This window comes from Tinamus guttatus, unplaced genomic scaffold (genome assembly GCF_059628265.1).
Source record: "Tinamus guttatus ecotype Peru unplaced genomic scaffold, ASM5962826v1 Tinamus_guttatus_pri_ptg000389l, whole genome shotgun sequence".
In the NCBI taxonomy this organism is placed as follows: Eukaryota; Metazoa; Chordata; class Aves; order Tinamiformes; family Tinamidae; genus Tinamus; species Tinamus guttatus.
Genome location: NW_028288923.1, coordinates 5,101,088 through 5,126,297, shown reverse-complemented (window position 1 = coordinate 5,126,297; position 25,210 = coordinate 5,101,088). Strand labels below are relative to the sequence as shown.

Genomic DNA, 25,210 nt, shown 5'->3' with positions numbered 1-25,210 from the left:
TGACCTCGTTCAGAACAAAGAAAATGCCTCAAACACAACCTTGGCAGCATGTAAACACATGCTGCAAACCTGGCGGCCAGGCCAAGCGCAGGCCAAAAATATTTGAGAGTTTGATAGAGCTGCTATAGAGCTTTTACGCCTGGTATACTAAGATCCTGAAAAATCACCGACACCTGGAAAATTAACCTGGTTTTAGTTTAAAGCCTATCTCTGCTAAGCCACATTAAAAAAAAAAAAAAGTCTACAATATATTTCTGTTTGGGGTTTGAAACCAGTTCTTCAACTAACGTTTCTCAACTGTGACAGACAGTAGCTTGAGTACTTCAATATAATCATATTTTGTCACTTGCTGAAGCTCACCCTTTTTCCCCTCCCTGTATCTTCAATATAGTCTAGAGATTTACATATTTACAAAAAAAAAAAAAAAAAAAGGTATTTTTCAGAAGTGTTCCCAACTACCAAGTAAATAAATGACAAGCTAAAAGATAAACAGAGTCCAAAAACTAACTTACAAAAATTCAATATTTTGTATGTTTGGACTTTTAAGTCTTGCAAAGAACGTTATCAAAGCTTCCAACGTACAAGGACCACAAAACTTAAAATAGTAGCCTTCTGCAGTGTCATTTCATAAATTATTATAACCCCAGCAGTAAAGGCAACACGGGAGCTGGCAAGAAAAGTGGGAGCTGGAGACTATAAAAACCCCTTCTCCGCAAGGAGCAGCAAGTTGGGACCTCCATCCGGGCTGGCGTCCCGAGCGACAGCCACGGCAGGCGGGATGGCAGCGCGTTTTTGTGGCGGGTGGAAGGACCTCCACGTTCCAGCTGGACACACAAAAACTGACGCACCCAAATCAGTACCGATTTCTAAAAGGAGCCCTTCTTGGCCTTCGCCTGTCACCATACACCTCGGCCACCCGAGGCCTGGAGCCTCGCCAGGCTGTTCTATAAGGGAGAAGGATTGGAAAGGGTACTACACCTGCACCGAGCACACCAGAACCCCGTATTTAACGGGTCAAACGGACGTCAACAAGCTCTTGCCTCAGAGCAAGGGGCAGAAGGCAACGCTTCAAAGACAGAGGGTACAGTCTGAATAGCATAAACTTGAAAAAAACACAGAAAGCAGAGAAGCTGCAGCAGGAGGGGATCGGAATAGCGCTGGGGAGACACGACAGGGGACACGCGCTCGCTGACGAGTCCCGCAGAGAGCGGAGCGCCCGCACGAGCAGTCGGGGCCTTGCGAGGAGCGTTGAGGGACGCCCGGCGCAGCCCCGCGCTGCGAACGGACACGCACCTTCCCCAGCTCGGCCCGGCGCCCGCCTCGCTACCAGCGAGGGGGGTTCCGCCCGCAGCCCCCGCCGCGCTCTGCTGCGGGCCCGGGGGCCGCCTCCCCCCGCCGGCAGGGCGCGAGCGGGAGCCGGGCCGAGGGCGCCGCCGCCGCGGGGTCACCGCCGAGCCCTTGGAGGCGCCGCCACGTGCGCCCGCGCTGACAGCCCGGGCCGCGCTGCCCCCCGGCGCCGCGGCGGCGCTGCGAGGCCGCGGCCGGGGCGGCGCGGCGGGGCCGGGGCCGGCCCTGCGCCACCGGCGGGGCCTGGGCCGCGCCCGGAGCCCGCCCGGCCCGGCCCTCCCCCCCGCTCCGCGGCCCCGGCGCTCACCCCACGACGCCCTGGCTGTAGTTGCGCTTCTTCCAGGGGGTGCCGGTGTAGGGCGGCTCGGCCAGGCCGGGCTGGGCCCGCGCGGGCGGCCCGTCGCCCGGGGCGGGTGCCCGGCCGTGCGCGGGCGGCCCCAGCAGGAGGCTGTAGTTGAGGCCGAAGGTGCTGGCCTTGTTGTCGCGCTTCCTCTTGTTGCTGGCGGCCGAGGCGGCCGAGGCGGCGGCGGCGGGCGGCGCCCCCCGCGCGGGCCGGGCCCAGGCGGCGGTGGCGGCCGGGGGCGGCGAGGCCTGGCGGCGGCTGCGGTTGTGCTGGTTGTTGGCGCTCTCGAGCGGCAGGAAGTCGGGCTGGGGGTCGGCGCGGGGGGCGCGGTACATGCCGGGCGGGGAGGCCGGGCCGGCCCCGGCGGGGGCGCTCTGCTGCTGCTGCTGCTGCTCCTGCTGCTGCTGCTGCTGGAAGTAGAGGTTGCGGACCCCCTGCGTGGTCTCCCAGATCTGCATCCACAGGCGGTTCGAAGGGCCGAGCTGCTCTGGCTGGAACCAGGCGATCCGGGGATCCATCAAACGGGGACCCACCCCGGCCGCCTCCGCTCCCCGCCGCCGCCGCTGCCGCCGCGCCGGCCGCCGCCGCCGAGACCCTGTCAGCGGGTCCCAGCGCTAATGGCGGCTCCTATGGAAGGGCAGCTCCGCGCCTGCCTGCGCCGCCGTCGCTCCAGAGCCCCCGCCCCTCCTGGCGAGCGCGGCGAGGCGGGGCCCGGCCGGGCCGCCGCCGCACGGGCGCGTAATAAAGGGGGGCGGCGGCGGCCCCGCAGCGGCACCCGCGCCCGCCGCTCCCGCACGTGCGGCGCCCGCGGCGGCGCCCAGCAGCGGCGAGGGAGGCGCGGGCGGCGGCGGCTCCTCATCGCGGGCCGTTGGCCCCGAACTGCGGCCCCCGCGCCGCCCGCCCGCCCGCCCGAGGGCGCCCGCGCGCGGCCCTGCCGGCGGGAGCGGAGCGGAGCGGGGCGGCCCGGGGGGCGCACGCGGCGCGGCCGCTGCGGCGGCGCGCGGAGAAGGTGCTGGAAGGGGGCGGCGAGGCGCGGCTAGCCCCAACCCCTGCCGCAGCCACCGACAGGGCCCCAAAACGTCCCGCCGCGCGACACCTCGGGGCCCACCCTGGGGTCAGGTGCCGCAGTTGCGCAGCCCGGGTGGGCACAGACAGCAGTCCCGTTACCCAAAGTTACCCGCTGTTGTGCTTAGGGACACCGGTCCCCTTCTAATATCGCCTTGGTGCAGCCTCCAACTGCCCCTTGGCAGCGGGACGGCGGCTGTGAGGCCTGGGCCGGCTTCCCCCAGCGCAGGAGAAGGGGGGCACAGACGTGAGGGCCCCATTCCCGAGGGCAGCCCCCACTCCGGAGCCAGGGCCTCCTGGCTCCAGTCACCCCCACGAGGGCCCAGCTGGGCACCTCCCTGCCCTGAGAGGAGGCTCTGGGCCTCGCGCTACCCTCAATGCTGAAGGGAAACATGGGGCCTACCAGGGAAAAACCACCCCAAAGGAAGGGGGATTGGCCCCCGCACCCCTTCTTCAATTACCCTGAGAACAAAGGCAGTATCAGAAAAAGGGGAAGAATGATATTCCTGTTTGGAAAAAAAAAGTTTCATTTTGCAATATTAAAAAACACAGAAAAAGGAAGAAGCCTACTTCTAAACCAAAAAAAGAATAGACTTAGAAATAAGCCCTAGAGAGATAAGAATACCATTAAAAAAAAAACTTTAAAAAACTTTAAAAATTAAATTAGCTCTGCAAATTCTACAGTCTGACTTGTTCACAGGTTTCACTGTAGGAGTGAGCCTCACAGCATTGCTCAGTAGCAGCCCTCAGTCCCAGGTAAAGCCAGGATGACCCTGCACAGTGCAGTATCATGAAGGCATTAGATTAGGGCCTACAGCCTATACAACAAATAAGTGATAAAAGTAATTTTGGGGTCATAATTATGAACTCAGGCTATTGAAAAACAAGCATTTATTCTAGCCGAGTCAGCCATTCTTACACTTAAATTCTGAAAGTGCCTGTGTGGAAAAAAAAAATAATTTCCCTGACCGCTTGTGATTTTCGTTTTTTATTTGTTTTTTGCCAGTTATCTTCACAATGATACATATCTTAAAAGTAAGACCAGTGTAAACTGTTGTTGGAGCATGAGCTTATTTCACATGTGCCAGAAAGGAACCCTTAAATGACTTTGTTTACCACTAACACTACTTGGATTTTAATTTGCAACAGAAATTGTAAGGCTAGGTGTCTCTAACCAATCCTCTGAGAATGTTTTCACTGAAAATTAAGAAAAAAGAAGTCAAGTTTATGTGCTTTTTTGGTTCATTGTTGTATGTTAACATTTCACAAGATAACACGTTTCATTTATAATACTTAAGCTACAAACTGTTTCTAAATTAATTTGTTCTCAGATTGCAGTTTGCATTTTGTGATTCTGCTGTGCTCTTTCTTACTAACATTTTTTTCCCTCAAAATACAAAAGTAAAAACAAGGCAATTTGTAGTTTAAGAGACTCTTGTTTGTCTAAAGAGAGCAGAATTTTTAAAAGGCCACATTAGAAACTGAACAACCACAAGTCTCAAACAGTTAAAGTATTAACTATGTATTTTGAATGCCAAAGGATGACATTCACTTGTTTCTTTTCATAGGAAGCAAGGACAAAACACATAGCAGTGATGGCTCCTTATCTAAGGTCTATGATTCGATACTTTGCAGGTGGCAAAGAGGACAAAACCAGCAAAATGCTCCCTGTCCTACCTACCACTTCTGAAAGCAGAAACCCCAGGGAAGGAGAGACCCAGCTCTCTAAGCTCCTTACCTAATGTCATGAATCCACTCAAACTCATATTATGGCATAAAATCTTGATCCAGAGAAAGATTCTGTTGTGCTTAATGCCAGACAGAGATACTGATAAAAAAAAAAAAAAAAAAAAAAAAAAAAAAAAATAAACCTTTTAAAACCTGGATTACTGCTTTATTTCCCCCCTGCCCCAGACAGATGATGTTTTAGGAGCCAAGAGAAGCAAAAAAAATAGTTTGATACCTGTCCTGATATCAGCCTAATCAGTGTGATGAAATGAACTGATGATGCATACTTGCACATGTATTTATTTATACCACAGACTGATCGCTGTCTAGATCAGTCCAACTTCTCCCACCCTCAGAGGATCTCCAAGATCTGGCTTTCTCTTTGTAGGCTGTCAAAAATCTTGTCTTCACATTATTCATCTCCCACTCACCCTAAATCTACTTAAATAAGTCAGTACCAAAAGAATCTTTTGAACATTTCATTTTTGCCACACACCATCTTTTTTTTTTTTTTTTTTTTTTTTCCTGCTGGCATCGTTTTCCCAGCTGTGTTACAATTTCTATAGTCCATATCCTTACAATTTAATTTTCCCATACATATATATTTATGTCACAGTCTGACTCTTGTCTCAGTTACATAGCTTGCCTCATCTTGCATACTTCTGTCTTGCATCTCATCTTGTACGAGTAGAATGTACTCTAAATTAACCCCCAGAATTACTATCTCCTCTTCAATCACAAGCATCCTATTAGATGCCAAGAGAAAGCTAATGCAAACCTGGTACAAGGCAGGTAGCATATTAAGGTTTTCTTCATTCTCCAGAAAAGAAAAGAAAAAAAAAAGGCAAAAATACAGATTCTGAAATATGCAGTTGTCTAAATAACTGCAATAGCTCAGAACTCTCGAAGTTCAGGACCCTAATTTTACCATGCAACACTGGCGAGAAAAACTGCTAAAAATCTTACATGTGATAAGATAAAAAGAAATCACATGTAAATTTCATTAATATTAGTCATTAAGTAACATAAAGCAGGAAAAAGAAAAGAAAGATAAACAAACAACCAAACACCCCAAACCAAACCCAAAGGAAGAGCAGAGCAGCACCCCCTTAGTGCGCAGCGAGCTGGAGCCGCCAGCTTGCCCGTCGTCACCCGCACCCAGTGGAACAGCCCAGCACAGTGCTCCAGGCGACAAGTTACGTGAAGGGTGATTAAAGTTTTATTACAACTCCACAAAAAATGAAAATGCTGTCATACATCCTCATCACTCTCTTAGCTACTAGTTAAAAATGGCATTTGTACCAGAAACAAGTCTTTACACATGAAATCATTTACTTCTGCAAGAGACATGGTTCATAATACTATACATCCATCTTTCTATGACAAAAAGTTTTTTTTTTTTTTTTAAAAAAAAGATATTCAATTGATTACTGTATACCAAAATAAAGGAAAATTCCTTCTGTTGGAGTGGTTTAGGTTCTAAATGGAACAGGGAAGTCTGGAGAAATAAAGGAGGGGCATATAAAGAAAAAAAAAAAAAAAAAAAAGCAGGGTGAGTAGATGCCCCATGTTACATAGACTTATCTGCAACCTTAAGATTTTATTTGAAGATGAAACATTTTCCATTATAGACCTAAATAAAAGCTAAACAACAAAATAACACACACTTAATCATTCTAACAGTCCCCAGAAAGCAGATTCCCACTGCTGTACCTGCTGCAAAACGCCCGTCTTGCACTTGAGTCACAATAACCCAGCCGAACAGGACAGGCTGCTGCGTGACAGCAACAAGCAGCTTCACAGAGAAGGCCCTTAGCGTCCTGGCGGGCTGGGGGGCAGAAGCCGGCAGTGCCTCGAGAGCAGGGATTAGTGCCCTCTCCTTAGCACCCGTGCACTGGAGCTGCAGCCCCAGGACAGGCACACAGGACACACCAGGGCACCTTGACTGCACGACCACCAGGACCGTCAGAGGGCTGGAGAACATACAAAGATCTGCAGGAGCTGGGCTTGCTCAGACATGAGGAAAAGGGAATGCAGTAGCTCTTTTCAGCTACCTGCTGGCAGTTATAAAGGAGATGTGGCCAGGTTCTGCTGCCTGGTGGGCACTCAAAGGACAAGAGGTAGGTCTGACAAGATAAATTCCAGTGAGGTTAAAGATACTCAATAGCAAGACCAGTCAAGTCCTGGAAAAGGTTGTCTAGAGAGGCTGTCGAATTTCCACCCTTGGAGATGCTCGAATTTGGACTGGACAAGACCCACACAATCCCACTGGACTCTGAAGAAAGCCCTGCTCGCTCCCTTTCATCAGGCTAATACTATAGTATCCGCAGTATATGGCCAGTATTTCTAACACTGGAATTAAAATGCACACACAGTATGGTCTTACACCATAACCATCAAGCTATTCTTTCCTCAGCAGCTACACACTCACCTTCTACGTTTATCCCTCTGCATCCCAGGATAACCTTCAAATCACTACATTTGCCTCAGGACTTCTTCTGTACGTTCTGTGCCCAGACTCAACAGCCTGGGAGGCCCACGGTCCCTGGCACTCACTCCCTTACTCATTTGGTTGGCAGGCAGTACATCACCCATTTAATCTAACTTCTCACAAGCCACAGCAAGAATAGGGCTTCCCCCCTCCCCTCAGGCAGTGCAGTTAAAAAAAGAAAAAAATAAATTGTTTTATTTGTTCAAAAAGGTCAAAATTTCATAAAATTAGTCATTTGCAAGTCAGCCAGTCTAAAGCCCGCTTTCTAGTCTAAAACAGACTAAAGTCTAACAAACCAAAGTTTGGTTGTTGTAGTTCCATACCTAACACCGTGAGCAAAACTTACCCCAACCTAGGATGCCTTTGTGCCTCCAACAGATTAATGGTGCAGGGAAAATAAAAAGTTCCATTTCGGGAGTCACAAGAAAACAGTTCTGGATGTGCACCCCACTGCACGGATTTTAAAGGGAAAGGACACAGTGGAAATCGTAAACAAGTTATTCTTCCCTCAGCACTGAAATTCAACTTACATTTTTTAATTCTGCTTCAACTTCTTCCACTTTTTTTTTTCTGTCTTTAAAAAGGGTACTTGATACAATATTTTGTTCATAAAAAAAGTAAAACTTGTGATCTATGAAAGTCTATACATAATCCTCATGAATCAGTGATATTTCTTTGAAAAATAGCTAGTTTTACATTTTAGAAGTCTCTATTAGAAGTCTCTATCACAAATATTGCAAAAATACTTTAAGTAATTATAAAACTATTTCAGATACTAACTCAGTATAAAAATATCTTTATTAGGTTCACTACTTCCGTGAATCCATACTTAATCCTAATGTAGAACAAGGAAGAAGGTAAATTCACATACTTGATTTTCTGAATTACCAATCAAAACACAATAAAACCAATTATGTTTGAGTAGGATCCTCCGAAACTCATTTCCACAGTAAAAGCTTAACCTACTATATTTATTATAAATGAATCTGAGACAGTTTTCTTTTTGATAAATGTCAAGAAGCAATAGATCCAAGTGCTGATAATAACCTACACACTTGTCATATACTTTTCTTGGGAAACATGTCTGTGCAATTCTAGAAACAGGTAAAAACAGATAACAAATATGAGCATTCTGCCACTGATGGTTTCCCCAAAAATATTTGAGAGGGATTTGATTTGTTTTTGCATTTTCTTAATCTGGCACATAACTGAGGACATCTCTTAAGTTAATTTTTCATGCAATGATAAAGTTCTGCCAGGATGCACAAAGATTTCTAAGCGTTGACAGCAGTGCTATTTACATCATCTCAGGACTGCAAGATCACATTCCTACCACAGCTAACATTTAATCTCAAAGTAATGCTATTATTCTTTTATGCTGACACTATTTTCATATTGCATCCACCCAGAAGTATAAAAATACTGAATGTAAAACAAAAACAAAAGTATTAACATGAAAGCAAAACTGCTCTGTGTAGCAAATTTTGGAAGCCAAAATAGTTATATTTTTGGAAAACATTATTCAATAAAGGAAACCTTAAAAGTTCCTTGATGTTTCAAGTTGAGTTTTTCACTAATGTCTCCTGATATGCAATGAATCTTCTCAAATTCATCTTCACGTTGTCAAGAACACAGAGCTGATCTGCACTATATTCTCTTTTCCCTTCTTTTCGCATCTGTAAATCCAAAACATATATACTTTACTAATATACAAGTTTTTTTTTTTTCTGTTAGGTCATTTAAGTTTATAACAACTGTGTGTATGTCCTTGAGCAAGCCATGATATTTATCCCTCTTGAGGGCTCCAACATAACATGTTCATATGCCTACAAGCTGATTAAAGATTAGCGATACATTCTACAAGGCATTTTCTCATGAAACACCATCTCTGCCTGTATCTGGCCGTAATACTACCGACATCCTACTTCCGCCATAAATTTGAAATATACACTTATTTTCTGTATCTATTTTAATAAAAGATCTTGCTTATCTAATGGATTGAACAACTGCAGCACTGTCCATTATGTATTGGAAACATACAGTGCTTTAATTTAAGACTATGAAAGTCAGTCCGCAGGCTTTATCCGATTAAAAGAAACAATGCCTTTAAAGCTGTTCAAGTCACAAACATTTAAAATTACAGCTTAGAAAACACAGAATATGTGATGTATTTTAATTAACCAGGAACAGAACAAAAACACCACAACCACAGCAAGCTAAAAGATGAAAGGTGTTGATTTAACTTCAAAAGGGACTTCTTCCTTTCCCTTCCCCTCTGAATCAGCTGTACTTGGTCCTCCTCCAGAGACATCTAAAGAATTCACTTTGCAAAGGTTTCAGAAAAATACTGGGATTTGGACATCAATAATGCTGATGTGTAATGCAGACTCTACACTTTAACCTTAAAATAGTTATATGAACTGCAAAGTAACAGCAGGAATTTCAACACTTCCAAAATTTTTCACCATTTTTAGATCCATATATTCCCGCTTAATTATTTCTTTTCGTGGCAGTCTCAAGACTTAAACCACATTGAGTGTTGGAACTCTGAGCTGGCTGCATTTGATGCCTACCCTCATTTTGAATACTGGTTGAAATTCTTTCAGTGCTGGGAGTAACTTAATCTGTACTGCTGCCTTTTCCGCTTCTTTACCATCTGCAAACACATCAAAAAGTGCATCCAGGGCTTCCCCGGCTACTACAAGAGAAGATTCCTTCATAGCAACCTCAAGAAGAAATTTTCCAATCATCTGAAATAAAAAGAGAAAATGTTTTTCAACAGTGTTTACAAAAAAACTGAGAGAAAAAAACAAAGCAGTTTCAGGCTTGAAGAGAAGAGTTTGTTGTTTCACCTTTAGTGTTTCAGCTGTATTTTCTGATTTTGCTAGGACGCTGCCCGAAATTCCAAGGATGCTAACTACATTCACTCTGACACTGGAGTTGCTGCTGTGAATAGCAGCTTCACATAGAGCAATAAGCTGCTCAGGAGTCATACACTGTTTAACAAGGGAGAAAATACATATAATTACACTTCTATGGAAGCTTGTAAGACATTCGCATCATTTGCTTCTACAGAAAAAGACTGGCAAACTTGTAACAGAGGAGCAGTACTCCTGTTTTACAAAAACCATGAATCCTGAAAAAAAAATCTAACAGCAAGAAAACAGTAAAACCCTCCCTTTCAACTTCTTAAGCTGTTTCTCCAGAACATAACCAACAACACAACAAAGGGAGAAAGTTTCAAGCTCAAAGGGGTTTTCACAAATTTACCTAGCTCAATACCAGTTCATTACAATGTACACTATAAAAACTCATTTTTACTCTTCAGAGTCAAAAAGAAGCAGTGGACTATCTATTATAACATCTTGTATAACAAACTATTATGCTTCACTCATATTTAGCTCACTAATATGTTTGACAAAGATTCTAGAAGCAGCAAATAAAATAATTTTGGACACTAATTTAGTGTAAAAAATAAAGTCTTCTCATTATACCCATCTCAAAGATGCGACATGGTGAATATTACCATTTTGCTCTCGAAATACCTTTCACTTGTTCACATGTTTTGAAGATTATCTATAACATAAACTGTTCCTGACAGATTCATTAGAAAAGAGAGAGATTGAATGCTGTTAAATCTGTACTTTCAGATCTGTCTTGTTCAGAATTACAGGATTTTAGCTCTTTACATTTAGGCAGTTCAACCTTTTACCTGGGAGATGTTCTTTGATGCCATTGTTTGTAAGAGAGCCCTCAAAGCACTGGTTATGGCTTCCAGGAATTCTGTGTCTTTAGGGAATTCTGTCAAAGAATTAAACCCAAAGCCAAAAGTTAAACAGGAAGATGAACGATATAAGCAGCAAAGAAATAGGAATGCCTTAATCCCACAGTTGTTCCTCCAGGTTCTACCACAAACAGGAAAAGCTAGATTTTCAGAGACTGGTATTTGTAAGCTTGTAACCACAGTGATTTTTTTTTTTTTTTGAATTCACTATTTATTGTGCCTGGAGATTAGATTATAGTTATTTAAGATTTCCTCAGTTTCCCTGGTTAAGACACTTACGTAATCTAATGCATGGCAGAAACCATCGCAGTCGAAACAGAAGCTTAAAAACTGAGCATTGTACGCTGGCCACGATACTGCAAGCAGGAAAACCACGGTAGCTACTGGATACACAACTCCTGCGTAAAGAATTTATTTTCCTATGGTTCAACAACCTTTCAGAAAGGTACTATTCAAACAGTGTGTTTCTCTCATGTAGTGAGAAATCGTTATTCATCAATACTAGCTATCCTGCATTTTGTTCTTATTTCCTGGACTATTCCCGAAGCAGAAATCTTCGATAATTTAAAGCATATCTCCTTTCCTATTTAAGCAACTAGGTCTTTATGTCTCTTGTTGACCCTGTAAGCCACAGAATTCCTTCTAACCACATTTTGGTACCTCATCTGCTCTATCTAGCAGTTTCTGTTAGATAGCATTTAACTATATCAAAAAAAATGTGTTTTAAAAAAAAAAAAAAAAAGGATACGAGCCATTAAACTAATTTATTACCACCTCTCTTCAGCTGGCCACTTTTCAAGTTTCATGGAAGAACTTTCTGAATATTGCTAAATATAACATATAGGTCCTTTTAATCTTGTTCTTCAAGCATAGGACAGGCAAATATTTCACATACACTTTTCCACATATATGTTTGTATTTATTTTCATTCCCTGTATTTTAGTTTTTCAAGCACTATGATTTCATGAAATATGCTTTCTTAGTCATAAGGTTCCCATAGATAGATCACATGCTTTTAATGACTTTTTGAGGAAAGAGTATGTTTTGCAGGCCAGGGCATTTTCAAGCATCTATTAATGCCAAGTTGAACTACAGTGAGTAAGAGCTATACACGCCACATTTGTAGCCACAAATAGAGACATTTGGAGGAATGGAAGAAATCTCCACTTCTCAAGCTCCTAAGACTGGAAATGAATAAGTAATGCACATATGACATTTCAAGAAATTTGTCTTATGATAAAGATTTTCTTGCTGGTTTTGAGAATTAGTAGGTTTTTCCAGCCCGTAGAAATATATGTGCTGGTTTTTGTTTGGTTTTGCTTGGGTAGAACCATGCCATACAACTGATCTTAAAGGAAAAAACATTGTTAGAATAGTTTTAGATATATAGCATCCACCTCTATATATGCTATATAGAGATATATAGCATCCATTTAGTTTATAGCATCCACCAGGATATGCTTGATATTCCAAAACAGTGGAATATCATTTTTAGGAAATATGGAAATTTCCCAACTTACTGCCTTCTCAATTCAAGTTAGGTCAACATCACAGCAGGAAGTCTGATAAGCAGCTTAATAAGAATTTTGCACACTTATTAATATATTTTCAAGAAGGCTATACAGCCACATGAATAATGCATGTCCTGGTGACCCAAAGGCTGTTTTCTTTCCCACTGTAATAGGTAGGCACTCTTTGTCTTTTAAGGACTTTTACAGCAACTATTTTTGATATTTTCCTAAGATTTTGAGAAAAAAAAAAAACACATAAAATATTGCTGGACAAAAGACTGCTTCATTGCAGGTAGTTAAGTTAGTCGGCACACCTTAAAGAAAAAGGTGTCACCATCTTCATGATAAAATTGTTGATTGGTGAAAAAGAGCTATTATCACAAATATAATATCAACCAAACTAGTTCTCATCTCGCAGCAAGGCAGGGTTTATCCATTAGCTTTCTGTTTGCACACACAGATGTAAAGCATATCCTTGCACGAGGAGTGTGCTTGCTCAGGATGCAATCTGGATAAACAGATTACATCAGGGTTCGCTGTTTTGTCAGCATATTTCCAGCATTCAGTACCCTTGTTTTAAAGGCCGAGCATATGAAATTAATAAAATGGCATTAAAACCACTTAACAATATGCACAGTAATTTATAACCCTATGATACAGAGCAGCAAACCCTTTTTACTGAACAGCTTACCTGTTTTGGAAAAGACCAGCTGTGAGAGATGCTCTGCAAGGCATTGGAGTGCCGAAGCTCCTCCGAGACAATCCACATCTGACACTAATAAAATGCTGTGAAGACAGGTCAGAGCTCTGCACTGCACTGTGTTCAGCCTGAAACAAACAGGAACGCGCTCAGCAGATCTCCTCGTAAATGAGGGCTGGCGTACAGAAAGGGTTCCTGAATGAAAACTGTAACCCAGTGTGTGGTTTACACAAACATTTGCATCTCTTCAGTGAGAAAAACAACAACAAAAAGAAACCTCCAAAAAACCCAAAAAACAAAAACACCCATATATATATCAGGTCTGCATTATCCAAAATTTTCAAGTAACCCAAAGATGGACAATCCTTCCAAGAATTCTGTAACAACTGAATATACGTGAAATATAGTAAGAGAGACAAGAAAATTCCTACTTTTTAATTAATGGTTTCCAAGATGGATTGTGCGTACAGATGTCTAGAGCAACACTGTTCGGAAAAGAAGTTTTTTCAAGAATCTATGAGAAAAAAAGAAAATAAATTTTAGCAATAAAGTTTTGGTTTTGGGCTTGTTTTTGAAGTGCACAGGGGGAAAGCTAGAAATTTATTTTAATGACAAACAGCTATCTCAAACTACTTATTTTACATATGATTTTCTTCAAATTTCTCCACTTAGCAGAAGTCTCACCTGCTGAAAATGTCAAACTTCCTCAAATGCTGTACTTTAAGCATCCAACTGTACAGAACAGAAGGTAATTTCCTAAGTCTCTCCTATTTATTTTTTAGAATTTCTTAGATATTCTGCTGCACAATGCTCAGATAGCTGCACAGCCCAAAGACTTTGTGAAAAAACATACACAGATCAGTAGCAAACACAAAACCCAAGGTCATTCATTGTGCATCTTGACATTTTTGCTCAGAGTCCTATCACATTGCTAAACCAGTGTAATAACTAGTTCAAAGGAGGAATTGCACCTTTACAAGCCCAAGTAAAAATGAACGAAACAATTCTGAAACAAGTTCTTGACAGTGTCAAACGCTGTATTTCACAGATTACGTGTAGACCAGGGAAAGAGGAACACACACTTTCCAATACCGACTAGTGTCAGTCACATAACTGAGCTGGAGGTAATGTAGCTAGCACAGAAATTCGGCAGCTCTTCTACTCAGTGTTCCTTTTCTTTTGCACTTAACCGTTTTCACGCCCAAATCAAAAAAATAGTCTTTATAGTTTCTATAAAAACAAATAAAAATGTGGTTCAGAAACCTGACGGTTTCTAAAACACAAGAACCTTCTATTCTAACTGACACAAAGAGATTACTTGGTCAAATCAGCTCATGTCATTGTGTTATCTCAAGAAAAAAAAAAGTTAAAAAACACTGAAGTGATTTTTAAAAGACTTTTCCAGATGGATTATGATAATTTGTTTGCATGGCCAAGGATAGAAATAAGGCAGAAAGTTCTGATATATATACCTTCTTTGGAATGAGGTAGTTCAGAAACGCTGACTTAACCTCATCAGAGAGACATAGAGGTGACATTAGCAGCCCACTGCCCTCATTGTATGAATTTTCCATAAACAAATCACTTTCATCACTGCTGGAGAGCTCCTCCCATTCGTCGTCAGAGGGATCTGAGAACAAAATACAGACTATTAAATAGAAGAGCACTCATGCAATAGGTACCCCTCATCTGAATTAAACCAGGCACCAGCTCTTGGTTTAAGTGGTTCTGGTCAACTGCTCCAACAAAGTCCACACAAAAGCACATGCCATTAAATTGCAGTTATAAATATTTTATCATTTTTGTTTAAATTGTTTTATTACAATAGGTACTTGGCTCTTGCTCAGGGAACAAGGGGATCTGCAAGGGCAGGTGTGCTGAACTCCAGCCTTTGGAGGACAGTTGAGGCACTGCTACTGCAAAAGGAGCATCTGCCCGTGGCTTACGGCTGACTTGGCCTGACAAGCACAAGCTAAGTTGGTCATTTATGTTTAAGCTGATATATTGATGTCCATGGGGTTTACACCAATTTATCTAAAGTTATTTTAAATCTAGTTGCATTTTAACTAGTACAAAATTGGTGTGTACACAAGTCCTAAGTCTACATGTTGGAATGATCTTCATTGGCAGATGAAAGTTCTGCCTGTGTAAATAGGTCAGGATATTTAACTACTGTGATGAAAGAAAGGGAAAAAAAAAAAAAAAAAACACGCACACACCACACTTATATCCACCCCCATTGGATTTTGTCTGCCAACACGCACTCATATGTGATCTAGTTACTGTAGTAACTGTACTGCAAAAGTCACACACTTCTTCTGTGGCAAAAGCAAAGCAAAATATATTCACTTAAAATATAATAGAGTTATAAATGAACACATTTCACTAGCACTGTGCAGAAGCTTTAGAATATATTTAAAGGTGAAGAATATATTTAAAAGCCGTTTATCTGCCACAAAACAACTCATTAAGCTGTGGCTGGGTTGATCACTTGAGCAGCTCTTTTTGCTATACAGTACTATCCCTTTTACAACTGTGATACTTGGGTGTTAATAACCTCTACTAGAGCAAATGGCTCTGTTTCATGCACTGCCACCCAAGGTCCTGCTCTATTGTCACATTAAGCATCAAAACAAGCAGACCCTCCTCCCCTCCATTCAATCTCTTGCCTTTTCTAAAATAAATAAATAAATAAATAAATAAAAATCCATTTGCATCTTTACAAAGCAAATAAAAAAAAACTCTTCGAAAATTAAGTAAAAATAACATTAGCTGAACATGCAATTCAACACAGAGAACAGCAGCTAAATCACAGTTTGGGATTAGTGAGAAGACACAGAACAGAACTAAGACCAGGCTGTAGAACATTAGCCCATACCTAAATTTAGATTTATTCCATATCAGATGAAAATATGGGAGCTTTTCCACTGGCAAAAGCATCTTAACTATTGCTGGTCACCTATAGCCCACAAACTGGACAGCAATATCGGAGCCTCCCAACTTCCTTCCCGCGTCGCTGTTTAGGGGGCCAGATCCCTGCTTCTCCTTCCAGGTGCCAGCCAAGATGCAGCCCAACACCCTGCTCACGAATCTAGTATTCCCCTTAGTTCTGTGGCAAGCAGAGTATTTCTATGAACGCAGCATAATGGCTAAGGCTATTTTAGTCCCCACAGAACCAAAAATTAAATGAACAGCTGCCTTTGGATTCCTCTTAATTTCTGCAGACTAGATGTCTGTCTGCCCACGAATGAGTAAAGTAGTGAAATACAACACAATCAATGTTACATTACACTGAGTGAATGGCAGAATATGCAGCCTATCCACAAGAGATTTTCCAGTTAAAGGGGAAAGCTTATGAATTACAGCTCATTAGATGAGAAATGGAGTTATGAAAGGAGTTTCATACACTAGGTGCAGAATTTCTTCGTGCTGTAAAAGAAAAAAATCACCACAACTGGTAATATCTGGGTATTACTGAGGTTTTATTATTATTATTATTAGAATCTGCAAGATCTATTTCTAAAATTATCTTCTAAACAATTACTTTTGCATCAGGTTCAGGCACTGTACTACTAATTAAAATTTCCAGGTTTTGTGAGGCGTTTTTGTTTGTTCTGTTTTTAAGCAGAGTTCCAAATCCGTTTATCCTGATGATTTGAAGAAAAGCTATCAAAATCAAGTATCAGGATTCATAGAAGATACAGGATGTGCTTTTCCTAAACTCGTCCCCAAACAGCTTTTCCTTTTCCTCCAAGAAAACTCGCCAAGGTGGAAATCCAAACAGCCCAAACCTGCCCTGTGGTCAAGAGTCTCATCTAAAACTGCCTCTCCTCCACCTCCCACAACTCTTACAGTATCAAAACTAAATCCCAAACACAAAAAGTAAACTCTGCTTCAACTAACACTGCAGTCCTGCAACAGGATTCAGTCACCATGTATCAAATTAACTGCTAGACTGTGCTTTAACTCCCTCCCAAAAAAAACTAGTTACATTTTATGAAATTTCCATTCTGCACAAGTGTGTTCTTTAACACAGGCACATCAAATGAAAACATTATTATAATTCATACAGGATTTGTAATATTACAAAAGTATACTTAAGTAACATAAAATTATTTCAATGAGGAAAAAAATACATACTTTAACAGGCAATAATACTATGGTTCTTCAAAAGATGAGGGCATTGGGGGTCAGAAAAATATGTGCATTCACCCTCAAAGGTTAAGATCACCAGGTAGTGAACTAAACATCACTTTTTCCAGAAACAGAAGACTATGTAACACGAGCCATAAGAGATTCCTACAGACCTTCATTGCAGCACATGTTAACAATGACCTCCAGAGCAGTCTGCTGAGCCATCAGTAAGGCTGTCACTTCTTTCAGCTCCCACTTATTAGACTAAAAGAAAACAGGGAAAAATTAATTTTGGAAAACAACATTTCAGAGCAGTTGGAAGTAGCTAGCTAGACTGTCAATGAAAAACAGAACACTAGGAAACACCATCCCACCCTAAGCCATATTTTCATCCTCCTAGAAGCATTAACAAGTCATTTTTATTTCTATCTAATGCTTCAGTTGTACCAGTGAACAATTTTTACATTTAAAAATCCTATCTACACTAATGTCATAATGCAAAGGAATTAACAAAATGTAAGCTCCTATGCTTATTTCTGTACTTTTTTCCCCCCCTCTAATGGGCATATTTACTAAGCTCTCTTCAATCTCTACACTTAACTTGACACTTAGAACCATTAAACATCTCATTTACCTTAGGCAGCAATCACGGACCTCCTGTGCTAGCTATACATGCAGGCGTCAGAGGGGCCTACACTTTACACTAGAGGAGTACAAGAAAAGCACATTTCCTTATCCTCGCTGCTGTGTAACTTCACATTTCAACCATTTGTGACGAAATTCTCCACATTCAGCTTTGAAGGGTTAGCTAAAACTGTCAAGCCACTTGTGGGAAAAAGATCAGTAATGTTATTAGTCAGTTATTCTGGCTAATACTCCGTTAACAACAAGTCAGATACACCAACCTCTCTGTGAGCTGGTCAGCTATACTTACTGGAATTAGGTCAGAAATGTCATTTTCTTGCCTGACTTTTCCTTTTGGTATTTCTTCCATTTCATTATCTTCACTCAAAACACAGTTGTCTATAACATCATTCATGTTTTCCTCAGTTTCTGCCTCTGCAGCAAGTTTTAACCTGTTTCTTTCAGCTTCACTCAAATGAATAATTGTTTCACCAGCATCTACTTCCAGTGATTCTGAGAAAATCTTCAGGATTGCATTAACCATGCTTGCCAGGCTGCCTGGTGGAATGGTGTCCTTGATATTCCAGATAGTACCTACACAGGAGAGTTTAAATATGAAAATTATTAAAATATTCAATTCACAGTTCTGTAATAGTCCTTTATTTTGTAAAGACACAGCTCTTGCTAGTTCAATTACACAGTGCTTATATTTCAGTACAAAGATCAAGTCTTTCTCTACAGGCTTGCATTATTTTTCCTCTTCAGGATTTCATATGCAAATCTGTCTGCTGTGCGCAGACCTCATGCTCAAGTAAACTCCAGCATATCAGCATCCACAGAATATTTACACGGGGCTTGATGTTTCTTACCTCAGATAACCCATATAAGATAATCACTTCTAAAGGATTCTCAAAGTTAAACATATTTCTTATACTCCAGAACCAAAACCCAACCAGGCTTGTCATCTGACGCAGAAGGAGGTAGAGAACCCAAGACAGTAAGCCTGTGCTTGGTAAGATCAAGCCAATTCCTACACTACTTATTACTGACTCATTTTACTGGTGAAAATCAAATGAACATTTAAAAAAAGCAAACAAACACACACTACAAACACATCATGCTAAGCATGTATTGAATTCACAATTAGATATTTGAGACAGTTTTAAAACTAGTTTCAAATATTTGGGGTATCTTTTACTCCAAGTGAAAATAACCTTATGAACAGTCTGCCCAGGCTTTGCTTACAGCTAATGTTAGGGTAGCAGCATCAACAATGAGGTGTCAAGATGATAACAGAGTAAAACTCTGTGCTACCATCACCAAAAAAAACCCAAATTTGTTAAAATGTTGTACCTGCTATCAGCGTTCTCAGAAGAATATGCTTCATCGTGCCCTCTGGACACAACAGAACACTTTCTAGTACTTGTTGTGCAGAGGAATTGAATGAAGAAAGAAGTTCAGGATTATCCTCTGTCACTGCCTGTAAACAGTTTGCTGTAGCAAATAAAAAAATAATAACAATTAACAAACCAAATAGTAGCTTTCACTCTCCTACAGAGAAAGCCTTAGCTTCCTGAAAGCTGGGGGTAATAAAACACAAACACGGGAAAGAAAAATAGCCTGAAACAACAACATATTGTAATAAAATGACAAACACCAAAAAAAAAGATGCCCTTCCCACAAATTGTGTTTTACATTAAAAGGTATCCTTTGGCAAAAGAGCATGTAAAACAGGTGAGGTCAGTACCAGGTCAGACATGGCACAAGCTATATTAAATTCAGCTTCTCAAAAAATCCATTTCTCCACTGACTAGGAAAAACAGAAAAAAAATGTGGCAAGAACATATAACGGCAAGACTATTATAAGACCATATAGTAGCAATACTAACAATAAGTATATTTTCACAGTGAAAGGAGTTGTTTGTTTTCAGATTAATTATGCCCTTTTCTCTACAAGGGAGACTCTCCATCACAGGAGACAAGAGGGAAAAAAATAAACAACAAGACAGAAGAACAATGCATTTCTTTCCCCCCACAAAACTTTTCCTCTCACATAACCACCAAATACGTTACTCATTATTCAATGGATGCTTTACATTCATATGACAACAACAACAAAAAAAAAACAACACTTCAGATCCTTATCTTCTCTTTATTACTTACCTACTGAAATAGCCAGATCCACATTCGTAGAGAATTTCTTCATATAATGTAATACAGCCTCCAGACACCCTTCTTTATTGAATATAGATACTGCTGTATTGTTGCATTCACTATCACACAGAAAAATTAATAAAACACTTTTCCCAGGGAAAAAAAAAAGCTGTAACAAAGTTTTAAGTAACATGTACTCAACATTTCTAGCATTTATATTTTAAAAACTCACCTAAGAATTACAAATTGCTAGTCCCAGAGTTCTCCCTCATTACTGAGGTTATGGTGAACAGCTCATAAGGTGGGGAAGATGTTGGGATACCCTGGAAACCTTTGAACAACACTGGCTTCTGCCAGCTACCTCGTCACACCTTGTTTTGGAGTTGAGCGGCTTGAACAGCCTCGTGCAGCAGAGCGCAGAGGGCAGCAAAGCCTCCGGCTGTGAGCCAGAACGGGCCCTTCTGCAGCGGCCGAAGTCTGTATCCAAAAACCCACTCATAACAGAACGGGCTGCTGCCTCTCCAACTTAAGTGCCCATTTGCTATAAAAAATAATAAAATACTGCTAACTGGCATTTAAAAATGCTTGCTGAAACAATACAAAATGTACTGCTCAATTAGCAGTACACTACAATACTAGTGGGATTTGTATTTCCTTAAATTTACAGCTATATCCTTTTTTAAGTACAACATTAACAAAAGACAAACTAGCTACATACAAAGATGAACTAGCTACATAGCTCCTCAAAGATTTATTTATTTTAAATATTATAGCTCGGCATCAATATCAGTCTAGGTTTTATCAGTGCTGAACTTAGCAATGATGCCAATGGTTCACTATCAATGCCACAGAGTTCAAAATACAGAAGTGATTTATAACACACTTAAAAGACCTTGCTTCTGTCCCACGCACTCATGTCTGCAAAAGCAATAGAGAAATGGACACTGAAATCGATAGTTGAGACAGTTACAATAAGATGCCATATTCTACACAGGTGCAGAGCAAGCAGTTTCTGTACTGTTCTAGAGTTTAGTCATGAAGAAAACAGATTTAGAAGAGAGGCCTCAAGCCAGCAGCCATTCCATATGGGCAGACATACAGACAGCTCCTCTGAAATTCTGTCTAGTACAAGACAAACTCTATATGGACTGAAGTAACAACATGGAACTGTTACAATACTGAATCAAAAGCAAAAGCAAGAAAATAAAGTTCAAGAAGAAGAACTTGTACTAAGTTTGCACTGTCTCAATGTTCATAGCTATATCTGTATTAATACTGTTGCCCATTTTTTACTCTTTGTTTGCCCAATGCTTCTAATGTAAATTACTCATGAAACTACTCACATTTGTTATCAGATAATTAAGCAGATTTTATCTGTGTCCAAGTCATTAAGGGGTTAGTTAGTTGAAACTCTGGGAAGATCTGAGCAGGGAGGAAGCAGTGAAGAATTCCTCATATTCCCAGAACAATGGAGTCCACTGATAGGAATTTTTTTCCCCCCATATTACAGTAAGGATCTACAGGAACTACAGGCAAGACCACAGAATCCAAACTGTACAAGTGTCTTCAAAGAGACTTTCACAGAACGCTTTGAGAAAAGAGCATCAGAATTTCAAATAAACAACAAATGAAAATAAAAACATCACATTCCTTAAACAAATGACCAATTTCACCAACCTGACACACTTATAAAAATCTTCACTTACAAAAGTAATCTACAGTAGCAGACAGCAAATATATTTCAGATCAGATGATGGCTCATAATTTGTTGTGCAAAGCACACACAGGAGCAACATGATCAGAAGTGAGAATCAGCAACTGAATAATCTTTCCCCACAGGGAAAGCTATTTCCTTCAGCCTCAACTATCATGCAAAACTTTTTAAGGAGCAATCTAATTTAGCTCTTCTAAGAGAGAACTTACCACACATTCCACAGCAAGTTAATAGCCTCATTGGCTATGTCTTCAACATAATTTTTGTTCGTTTCTTTGCATTTCTTTGGAGAGAGCTGATTAGCATCTAGTCCTGCGCTACACTACAACCAAACAAGAAAACTGGTCTTGGAAAGAGGAAAAAACAAATAAACAAAAAACACTACACAAAAAACAACCTAAAAACTTTCAAGACAGAGGAATTTAGAGATCTCTCATCAAGTGTTTAACAGCAGCAAACCTGACTATTTTCGTACTATTTAAGGAAACTGGACCACAACAGAATTGAATCACTGATTTCTTTCCCTGGTAGAAACAAGACTAACATTACTTGCTCTGCATTCAATAGCCTTCTGAATCTCCCCCGCCCCCACCTTTGGGCCAAGTAAATATGCTCAGTATCCGAAATGCTGCTTGCTTCCTGTTAGTATAGTTTTTTATGCAATTTTCACTAGTTCTACTCCAGTGAAAATTGCATTCTAATGCAATTTTCTAATTGCACTAATTGCACTAATTCTAATCCAGATTAATTTAGTTACGTATCCTGCTACACTTCACAGCAATGTCGCTACCTGCATTTTGTAATGGGGAAGAACTGTGCAGAGAATGATGACATTGCTCACGGCTGCTCACATGAAGAGCAAGGGGACAGAACCCAATGCAGTTCCTAAACTGCAACACCCGAACCAACAAATTCAGTACAGGTTATCACAATAGCAGTAGCTACACAGCTATAAATGAAAAACAAAAAAGGAAGAAAAATGCGCCAGGAAAATGATGCAACATTGGATCTGAACATTGACTGACAAAATAGGCTTGTTTTGACTAAAAATATCATCCTAGGCAACAGACATCATCACACATGCAGGAGGCAGAAAGAAGTGTTTGCTTGAAAACTCTGTAATTATTTCTGTACTACTTTAAGAAGTTGCACAGTAAGAGTTGCAGCAGTTAAGTTTACTTAGCAAATCCTAATGGTATAATGATGATAAGATGTATTCTATGAATCCGCCTAGCTGGCATTAAAGATGTAGGACATTTACATTCCTAAATGTAAAGAATTATTATTCAATCCACCAAAAGGTTCTTTTAAAGATCTTGCAAATAGCTACTAAAAATGAACTGCTTTTGAGAAGAGGATAATTCAATGATTAGACTAATTTTAAAATCAGAATAAAAACACACACACCTCTTTCAGAAGAGCAACAAGGGGAGTCATGATGTCTTTTGTCACCATGTCATCACAGACCTCAAATCCTCCACAAGCACTGAGATTTCTGGGAAAGATCAAACACTTTGGATCACATACAACACTTCTATGAATGTTTTGAAACAAAACAAACACAAAAACATTTTAAATACATTTTGTTTTAAAATTGATCACAACTTTAAGAGAAAAAAATACCTGCTTAATCAGTCATCATTTTTTCTAAGGAAAAAAAAGAGGGTTTTTTTCACCCACTTATTTGAACAAAAACATGACTTCTGCCACATATAATGTACATATTTTGCACATATAATGTAAGCTGCGGGTCTGAATGCAGAATGGCAACTCAAAACAGTCTGTCAAATATTTACAGGTTTTCTCAGAAAGCTATTTGCAGTTCCTAACTACCCTGCTGCTCCTGTGATGTTATCAGGACAGAAAATACTATGCCACCTGCACTCAAGTATTTTCACGCAGTAGTTTTTCCTAATTGAAGGGCAGAACACAACCCATTTCACTGCAGGCAGGTAAAACAGCTGTCACTGCTCGGGCGCTGCTCCGAAAGCCCCGCAGAGGCCTCTATGGGCCTGGGCACAGCGACTCGTGCACGCTCAGCCACGGCAGAGACCAAGCTGGAGGTGACGGTTCAGTCCACGAGCTCTACAGCAGAGCCACGCGCCCACCTGCTGTGCCCATTCATTGCTGCCCCCGATCCCAGGGGCCGCTCACCGGAGAGCCCCCGCGGCCGTCTCGCGAACGGCCAAGCTGTGGTCCAGCAGCATCGGCCCCAAGCACCGCACGACGTCCCTGTGCAGGAAGGCCGGGATGAGGTGCTTCTGCTGCAAGAGCTTGGAAATGCTGGCGCAGGCAAACTCCCTCACTTCAGCGCTCGGGTGCTGGAGCTGCAGGGACACAAGAGAGGCAGATTCTGGAGGGAGAAGTGAAGCTGGAAGGATTTATTGAGCGAGAACGAAGTCATCCACTTTGATTTGCCTTTTAGCCTTGTAGCTCCCCTTATCGCTCCTGAATAGAAAATAGAATCAAGAGCTTTTAACTTCCATAAATATTTTAATTCTTCACCTGGGCTGCATGTGTGAACTACATAACTGCATGAATCTTATTCCAACTGTTAGCATTGTTTAGATGTGGGGTTGACCCTAGCAAGGCTTTTCTACTTTTGATGGTCATGCTAGAAAGAAGAAAAAATGCACACGAGTTGGGGGAAATCCTACCAAACAAGCATGTTGGACTAAAGAAATGGTACTGATAAAGAAAGACTGAAAAAATTTAAAAAAGAAAAAATAGAAAAAGGCAGGCAAAGACATAAAAGTCTTCATTATAGGGATGTATGAACACCCGCATGAAAACAAATAGCAAATGTTTTCCATGTCCACAAGACAACAGTGGTTTGCAATAAGGAAATTTAGGTTTAATATAAGAACTACTACCCCTCAGAACTACAAACCACCAAAACTGACTACACATAAGTTTACAGAGCTTCCTTTATCGAGGAAAGGCCACAGAAAGGGCAAATATCTGTGGAACAGAGTGGGAAGAAGGGGTAAATCAGTTCCAGCCCCTCTGGAAGGAGACCTCTCAACAAATCCCACTCCAGCATCCACATGTTCCTAAATCTTTTGACTTTAAAAGGTTAGTCTGAGAATATAACGAAGCAGGGACTTGTTCAATCAGTGTAGTTAAGGCAGGAAAAAGAGAGATTTTTTACTGCTGCACCCCCTTAACATGTGCACGAGACGCCGGCGACTCCGGGCTCCCCCCGCAGCGCTCCGCGCCGAGGCCGCGGGCACGGGGAGCCGCAGCCCTCTCTGGTGCGGCCTCTCCCACCGGCGCCCCCCGCGCGGGGGGCTCGCTGCCGCCCTGCGCCGCCGGGCCGCCAGGCCGCGCCGCGCACCCACCTTCTCCAGCAGCTCGGCGGCCGGCTCGTCCCCGGGGCCGCTGCCGGGGCTCTCCCCGGGGCCGGGGCCATCCCCATCGCCGCGGCGCCTCCACCCGCCGCCCGCAGGGCCCGGGCCGGAGCTGGGTGCCCGCCGGAACCGCCGCGCGCGGCTCTTGCCCATGGCCCCGCCACCGCCCTCCGCGCACACGTGGCCGCCGCCGCGCAGGCGCCGCCCCGCCCCGGCGCAGACGCGGGTAGACCTGCCGGCCGGCCGGGCAGACCTGCTGGCCAGG

General features: G+C 42.0%; 2 protein-coding genes across 2 annotated transcripts in view; both read right to left on the bottom strand.

The window, feature by feature from the left end:
• Positions 1-2,316, bottom strand: part of TENT4B (terminal nucleotidyltransferase 4B) — a 36,413-nt gene extending 34,097 nt beyond the window's left edge. The window contains exon 1 of the mRNA XM_088530875.1: positions 1,655-2,316. Coding sequence (XP_088387001.1) covers positions 1,655-2,208 — 554 coding nt within the window. The 5' untranslated portion in view covers positions 2,209-2,316. The remainder of the gene's footprint in view (positions 1-1,654) is intronic.
• Positions 2,317-8,139: 5,823 nt separating this feature from the next.
• Positions 8,140-25,098, bottom strand: HEATR3 (HEAT repeat containing 3). Its single transcript, XM_088530889.1, has 15 exons — positions 24,937-25,098; positions 23,750-23,922; positions 23,003-23,090; positions 21,805-21,917; positions 19,891-20,000; positions 19,081-19,221; positions 18,038-18,321; positions 17,277-17,367; positions 14,442-14,599; positions 13,401-13,483; positions 12,961-13,097; positions 10,687-10,775; positions 9,827-9,970; positions 9,548-9,724; positions 8,140-8,650 (listed from the first exon to the last, which is right to left on the bottom strand). The coding sequence occupies exons 1-15, from the start codon at positions 25,096-25,098 to the stop codon at positions 8,531-8,533; spliced, it is 2,070 nt and encodes a 689-aa protein (XP_088387015.1). The 3' UTR covers positions 8,140-8,530.
• Between the last annotated feature and the right edge of the window lie 112 nt (positions 25,099-25,210).